General features: G+C 43.0%; 1 protein-coding gene across 1 annotated transcript in view; it reads left to right on the top strand.

The window, feature by feature from the left end:
* LOC101854821 (keratin, type I cytoskeletal 9) overlaps positions 1-7,914 on the top strand; it is a gene marked incomplete at its 3' end in the record, with an annotated part of 12,948 nt that extends 5,034 nt beyond the window's left edge. Inside the window, 3 exon segments of the mRNA XM_035972034.1 lie at positions 783-988; positions 6,562-6,756; positions 7,890-7,914. Of these exon segments, the coding sequence (XP_035827927.1) occupies positions 6,697-6,756; positions 7,890-7,914 (85 nt within the window).
* Positions 7,915-8,127: the final 213 nt, after the last annotated feature.

Genomic DNA, 8,127 nt, shown 5'->3' with positions numbered 1-8,127 from the left:
ATCCTGCCTTCCACCCACCCTTCCAGCCACTCCAGCCACTCCTTCAATCTCGTACTGAAGTAGAGACAATGAGGAAAGCTAAATTATATTTGGCCGGTTTCATTTCTCCGAACACTCGGAAAAATAAACTTGAACTCTATAACACTAGTCCGACTCAAGTCTGAAAAGCCTCATGTGGCTATTCGGACTCAAAACTCCAATGTGTGTTACTTTGAATGACTGACCTTTGTTCCCTTTGGAAGGGTTTTGACTTTTCTCTCTTCTTAATTTCTAACTGGACTTCCAATTGATCAATGATTTTGTCTTTCTCATCAAATAAAGCGGATTGAGACTACCTATTGATAATAATTTCCGCGTGGAAATAGATGTAGGTGGGCGGTGCGAAAATTGTAGCCTCGTGTATTTGACAAAAGTGGGTGCTAGTTATATGATATAATAAAAGGGTTGACAAGCACTGTTTATAATAAATAGGGATTCACCCCTGTTTCGTTCTTACAATTTTATGATTTGGTATTGATTTGTCCCTAGTATGTAGGGATCTTATACCTATCCATTTCAGGCTTGCCAACTTTCCTGAATTTCACGGGGCTGTCCCTGATTCGGCAGTTGGGAATTTTGTCAAAACCAGTCCCCCTTTGTTTTAATTTGAATTTGATAGTTGTAACGTAATGAATGTATAAATACATTTTGAAATAGGTGTCCCTGATTTTGTTTTGAAAAAGTTGGCAAGCCTGTCATTTGTTTTCCGTCCTCAGATATATATTGTACTTTATTCTTTTCAGCATCTGAAGGGAGAACATTTCCTGCTTTGAGTGCTGTCTGCATTTGAACATTTTGCGCACTTTGTGTGCACTGATCACAAGACAGAGATTTGGTGTCTCTGTAGAACCGAACTGGGAATATTCTGCTTTCTGCACTTCTGAAATCTATTGGATTTTGGAAGTGTAACCTCTCCCAGAGTATACCAAAAGGTTTTTGGTTGCGACAGGTAACTCAAACTTTGTACACAATTACAGCTGTTGTGTAAAAAAAACCTTTTTGGTTGAAAATGCTTGAATTCTCAAGCAAATTCAGACCAAAGAGAAAGTTCATGTGACATGTAATTTTTATTATATGTTTTAAAATTTACCTCGTTCTTGAAATGAGGAGCCTGCTACAATTGTCATTGTTGTTGAAATAGCTAGAGCCATATATGGTGAACTAGCAGTTGACTCTTTGTTACAGTGTTACTTTAAAGAATCAATAGACATTTCCTTGTGTGACCATTAATCTAAGATCCGTTCATGTTTTGGGCAGGTTTTTAAAAAATAAAATAAAAAGTCATTAAAAGTGACAGTTGAAGGAGAGGCATGAGCAGGGGAATGCTGAGTACAACTGATTGGTGCTTTCATTTCACCATGATAGTTTGTAGTCACTAAGGTTTTACAAGAGTACAACTGATTGGTGCTTTCATTTCACCATGATAGTTTGTAGTCAGGAAGGTTTTACAAAGGGACTTTTAAACCCTGAATAAACTTACTACTTTTAGGAAGATAGTATCTTGAATGATGAGGTATCAGGTATTCTGTGTTGCAAGGAAGAAACACGGAGTGACTGAGTGAAAAGCAGGGATCTCAGTTTTCTGTGGGTCCGCGATTTTTCGCGGTTACGAGAACTTCCCAAAATCCGCCCCGCGGTCTTAACCGCGCCGGTGGTCGTTGTTCCGCCCCGGCCTTAATTCGGGCCGCTGTAGGCCTTGAGTAGCCTGAGATCGACCCTAAGGCGCCCCGCATTCGAGATCAAAGTCAAAATCAATCAAGCACAAGAGGAAAGTAAGTGAAATGTGTCTATATTTTGGTTTATTTTTACAGTTTTTGAACCGACGTGGAAAGGGGGGAGGGTGTGCACAAAATTACGCAAGTCTATCGGATCAGCCGTCAAAGTTCAGGGGTTGGCGAAAAATATCTCTGTGATCTATGGAAAAGACAGTCTTTAAGGTTGTGTCTATGGCACATTTTGCACAGTAGTACCCACAGCCAGGCAAGACAAGGCTTTAGATGAATTATAAGTGCAGGGTCCCCACCCGGTCGGGAACATGTCGGGAATTTTGTGATGGGTCAGGAAGTCGGGGAGTAAGTAAGTAAGTAATAAGTTTATTCAGTGTTTAAGGCCACTGGCCAGCATCACACCACACAAAACACTCATTTGATAAGTGTTAAGTTTCCATGATGAATAAGTACAGGTTGTGCTCATATCTCTTATCATGGGTCAAACATTGCATATATTTCTGTCACTGGGCCGAGTCAGGCTGGGAGGGATTAACAATTTCCTTTGATGGTCAAAGTGTGAACAATAGAAAATAAAGTGAAATTCATCTTCAATTTCATGAGAGTTACACCTCTCACATAAGGGCGAATTAATTTCCTCCAATCATCATCATCCAGTGCCAGATCTGCGACAGACATCGGCAATCATGGTTTTCCATTCATTCCTTTGCTTGGATGCTCTCCAAAAAGCTACGTTACCCTGATCTTTCCCTGTTACCCATTTGTGTAGGTACCCTAAGTATGTTGTTCTGGGCCTACCCCTGCCTCGCTTGCCCTCAGTTTTGCCAGTGAGAGCTAGATGTTCAAGACCGTTATGTCTATTCAGGTGCCCGAAAAATAGAGATTGTTATTCAATGGAAGGCTATGGGTTTTTAACAAAGCTATGACTCTTCTGCTCCAATACCATGGGAGATTGGTGATATATTCAGCTGTTTCTTGAAACGGAATTGTAAGAGAGAAAATATTATACTTGCTACAGACTTCTTCCTCAATGTTCTGCACAGAATGATCAACAAGTCTACTTTTTACTTCACTGAGAAAGAGTCTAGTACTTCCAACATTTTGAGAAAACCAGGCATATCCAAAACCCAGGGAAAACAATAGGTCTTCAGTAGCCCAGTTGACTCTGCCCAGTTCACAGGAACGATGTAATTACATTTAACATTTCTTTGGATATCTGTCATTTTCTAAGTGTATAAGTCTGCACCAGAATTGAATGACACGATGCATGTAATCAGAACATAAGTTGGTTCTTCCCACTTCTCTTAGAACTAAACATTTGGGTGTAGTTCTGCCAAGACCCAAAAAGGCCTTCCAGAATTTTACTTGAACATTATCAATCACGTCACAATTTTTGGTACCCCAAATTTCAGAGCCATAAAGCAGCATTAGTTTAATCTTTATATCAAAAATGTTTTTTGTTGTTTTGAAATTTAATTCTTGGTAAGAACCTAAAAGCCTTCTTGTTGGAGAAATAGTCCGTTGAGCTTTACAAGCTCGATCTTCCAGCGTTCGTCGCCAGCATAAACGCGATGAAAATGAAATGCCCAAGTAACTATAATAGGTTACTGTCTCTAAGATCTTATCCTCCCAATACCATCTCTCAGATCTTTTGAGACAGCCTCCATTTCTAAAAACAACAATCTTACTTTCCTCTGTATTCACCTTTAAACCCCACATCTGGCAGAAATCATGTGACACATTTATTTTCTTTTGTAAACCTCTGACATTGTCGTTTAAAAAGACGTAGGTCATCAGCGTACATTAAACATAAAATACCATCGTTATCATTGGGCAATACCTGTATAGCATGGGTATTTGAATCTGAAAGGTGTTTTTCAAATTGAGATGTAAACAAAGAAAATAATATAGGGCTAAGTATACAGCCTTGTTTGACACCTGATGTACATTGGAAGTATTCAGTAATAGAAGATTTCGTGGATCCTCGTTCATCTGAACAGACTAGAACACATGAAAGAACACTTTGGTACCTATTTTTCAAAATGGTATACATTGGTCCAGAACAGCCAAGACTTCTCAATACTGTCCAAAGCTTTTCTCTGTCAACCCAGTCAAATGCTTTTAAAAAGTCGACAAAACATACACAGAACCTTCCGCCAGGCTTGGAGATATATTTTTGGATGAAAGATTGGAGTGAAAATATATGATCTCCTCGTATTGTAGAATTATTTTGTCTAAAACCGGCCTGAGATTCAGGGATGAGGTTACCTTCGTCACACCATTGTTGCAGTCTCTTATTCAATATGAATGAGAACAATTTACCCAGAACATTTAGTACACTAATGCCCCTGTAGTAGGGCTGGATCCTGCTCGTCAAATTTGAGAGTGGCGATTCGCGATTCAGTCGGCTTCAAAGAATCGCGAGTACGCGAGCGCTCGCGGAACTGTGGTGGAACACTGACTGAAACGGAACAGTGTCATGTCAACGGAACAGTATTATAACTACGCCACAAGGCGAGCGCGAGTCCCACTCTTGATGTTCCGCCATCCTCTCCGCCCCACACCCTTTGTTGCGCTGCTCTATCAACTGACCTCAATTAGTGACCCCCATAAATCCCCCCCCCAAACCCCACCATTCGCTAAAACAATGGCTCCATAAAATTCCTTCTGTCTATTGGTTGGACCCCGTTCATTTTGTTTTAATAGGGGGATTGGACTATACCATCTTTTGTAAAATAAGGGGAGCCATACTAAGTGTTCCGTTCCGTTCTTGTGCTCGTGACTCGACTCAGCAGTTGGTTAAACAAGCCACAAGGTGGTGACAGCGACAGGGGAGTGAATCGGGAATCGTTTGGCGATACTGTTCCGCGTTCCGCTGAAGTGAATCGTGAACCGCGTTCCGCAGGAAAGAGTGACGATTCAGTTCCGTTCTCGCGCTCGTGACCCAGCCCTACCCTGTAGTTTATTACATCATTTACGTTTCCTTTTTTGTGCAAACTTAATATCACAGACTTGGTCCACTCCGCTGGACAGTTGCCGGTAAAGAAAACTGAATTGAAAAGAGATAGGGGAAATTCAGCCAGGTCTTGGCAACTGAATTTAGGAAGTCGGGGGAAAGGGAAAACGTATGGGAAGGTAACATTAGGTAATATAACACTGTGTAGTTTTAGTAGTGTAGCTATCTAGATATTGTGGCTGACGAATCATGAAGAAGAAACAAAATTGAATCAACTGATGGCAAGGAATACAGAGGTGAGGTATCATTGTGGAGTGAAATAAGCTTTTTTATTATAATCATCTATTGTTTGAAGACTATACTACAAAATGTACATATGCATTCATTTAAAGACATTTAGACTTTTTATCATTGATAGATGGGCTTTGTTTGGGATCTTTTTTGATGCGTGCCGGCCTTATTTTTCCATCGAATTGGGGTCTTGAAAAAATTTCAAGGATTTAGTAGGGGACCTGTAGGTGATAAAGTTAAAGGCACTACCGCACAACGACAATACCGTCCCAAGTTGGAAACCCATGAACAGGAGTGTATGTCACTAATGTACCGCACCTGTCGGGACAGGGACAGGAGTGTGTGACACTGATGTACCGCACCTGTCGGGACAGGGACAGGAGTGTGTGTCACTAGTACCGCACCTGTCGGGACAGGGACAGGAGTGTGTGACACTGATGTACCGCACCTGTCGGAACAGGGACAGGAGTGTGTGTTACTGATGAACCACACCTGTCGGGACAGGGACAGGAGTGTATGTCACTAATGTACCGCACCTGTCGGGACAGGACATTCTTGTCGCTTTGAGTCCCTGGCAGTTGTGAATTGCTACAACATCGGTGGGACAGGACTGTCCCAGTCCCGGGGAAGTGTCGTCTGTGGGAATGGGTTCCTCAGAGGGCCGGCCGACCAACAACACTCGAAAGTGGACCGTGTCACGGTAAGTGCAGGCCCTCTGCGGAACTCCTCCCGGTCTGTGATGATAGAGAAATGTAGTCGCCTACTGCATGATTGCGAAACTAGCCCAGGCTTGGTGGCGCCTGCTGTCAAGGTTGTGGCGCCTGTACTGTCGTGTTAACCTCACATTTGATGCATCTCGATACTCTATTTTATGTGGGTGGTTGGTGGGTGCTGTGGTGTGGTTTGCTTCTTCTTTCCTATCAAACGTCTATCGTCCTTATTATCCCTCCTTCTTTTTTGTGTTTGTTACTCTCTTGTAACACCTCTAATCTTCAGCACTTATATGACCTTATTGCGTTGCAAGTGCCGTAAAACTCTTACTAAAAATAATATTTTAAAAAGGCAGTCGAGCTCTGTGTTTGTGGTTTATTCCTCTCTTGCAACTTTTCTGGTTCAAATAATACTTGGGAGAGGGTAACAAATTCAAGAATCTTTATATTTTCCGTAAGCCGTTGTTAATGCTCTTCTAGCCAACCTAGGCAGTGGCGCCCACTAGTGGGAGATTTGGTCGTTTTTCTGGGCCATGGGGATCACTACTGGTAGGTCCTACTTCTTTACTTGCAAGTGCTGTAAAACTCTTACTAAAACTAAAACTGAACACTTTATTTCATGTTTCTGATTTCACGAGTAGATTCAGAATATGTGCAGTGTGCATTCTTACTCTTCTCACACTAGATGAATTGTTGGTGGTTGTAAACGTTACATTACAATAGCATTTGCTACTAGTGGTGAGAGTGTTGTGGGAAGGCTACGATATTGGCTCTGCTCTTTCCTTGAACGTAAACGGTGGTCGATGGTCGTGAGAACTGAAGTGATTTTCTTTTCCAGCCGCCCACTCGTGGCCGGTGTGACTTGCGTCTGGCCTTGGTGTTTGTGGCCTTGAGTCAGGATCCCCCGTAGACGACCTGGTCCGTGCGGAGCGGCTGACACACAGCTGACACACAGCTGACACACACAGCAAGGATGAGCTTCGGTCAGCCCAGCTACCCCCAGTACCCGTACCAGAGTGGCTATAGTGTGCCGGTAAGTTTGTGGCCTGTCAGACTGATGTTGTATTTAACTAAGGACTGACTGAAAGAACACGCGGCCTCAGTGCTTTCTTGTCCTATCTCCATGTTTGATAGGGAGTGTCTACATACACGGTAACCGGGCTCGTAGTCTCAGTATCTACGTACACGGTAACTGGGCTCGTAGTCTCAGTATCTACATACACTGTAACCGGGCTCGTAGTCTCAGTATCTACGTACACGGTAACGGGGCACGTAGTAGTAGTCTCAGTATCTACGTACACAGTAACGGGGCACGTAGTAGTAGTCTCAGTATCTACGTACACGGTAACCGGGCTCGTAGTCTCAATATCTACGTACAGGGTAACCGGGTACTTAGTTTCGGGGTCCCTTTGAGCTAGGTGCACGGTAACTGCTTCCCCCCTCCCTCCCCTCCCTCCCCTCACTCATCACTCATCACTCATCACTCATCACTGGACTGGCCAATCACAACGCTGCACCGCTGATTGCCTGTTTGAAGCCCACCTACAGCCACCCCATCGCCCAACCCCCTTCCCCCAGATACAGCTCGCTCGATCTCTCCTGCTGTGTCCAAGTTCGGGACCTTCCTTGTCCCACTAATGCCAAGTATAAGTAATTAAGTTTACATAGAAAAAAAGGGGATTGGGCTCAAGTCCCGCCGTAGGGGGCAGATGGAGTGGTCATGCATCTAGATCTACACCAGGTTGTCTATGACTATGAACTTGGATAGAGAAAAAAAGACAGCTGAAATGACCATTGTCAAACAACGCGGCCTCACACAATGCACACATGCCGGAGATGAGTTGGCACAGTGCACACACTACACGGCGAGTCGCACAACATGATACTTCTGTGAAGAACGAGGGTGGACTTTCCGGTTACCGTGTACGTAGACTCTGAGACTAATATGACCTTATTGTGTTGCAAGTGCCGTAAAACTCTTAGTAAAACTAACCTAACTAGGACTGTTTTCTATCTGTTTGTAGTGATGTGATGTGTCATAAACTTTACGCATTTGATGTGAGATGCGAAGTCTTGAATAATGTTGTGAATTTTTTTTTTTACATGCACATTTTGTTATTAAAGATTGTGGCTTTTAATACCCCCATTTTTTTTTTTTTTTCACAGCCGCAGCCACAGCCACCATCGCTGAGTGAGTTTTGTTTTGATTTGTGCCGTAGTTCAAAACTCATGTTTAGTATGTGGGTGGTTGGCAGTTGCTGTAGTGTCGTTTGCTCCTCCTGTCTTGTCAAACATCTGTCGTCCGTATCTCTCCTTCTGTCTTGTCAAACATCTGTTGTCCGTATCTCTCCTCCTGTCTTGTCAAACATCTGTCGTCCGTATCTCTCCTCCTGTCTTGTCAAAC

This window comes from Aplysia californica, unplaced genomic scaffold (assembly GCF_000002075.1).
Source record: "Aplysia californica isolate F4 #8 unplaced genomic scaffold, AplCal3.0 scaffold00562, whole genome shotgun sequence".
Classification (NCBI taxonomy): domain Eukaryota; kingdom Metazoa; phylum Mollusca; class Gastropoda; order Aplysiida; family Aplysiidae; genus Aplysia; species Aplysia californica.
The sequence above is the reverse complement of the archived record's forward strand: the minus strand, read 5'-3'. Positions and strand labels throughout refer to the sequence as shown.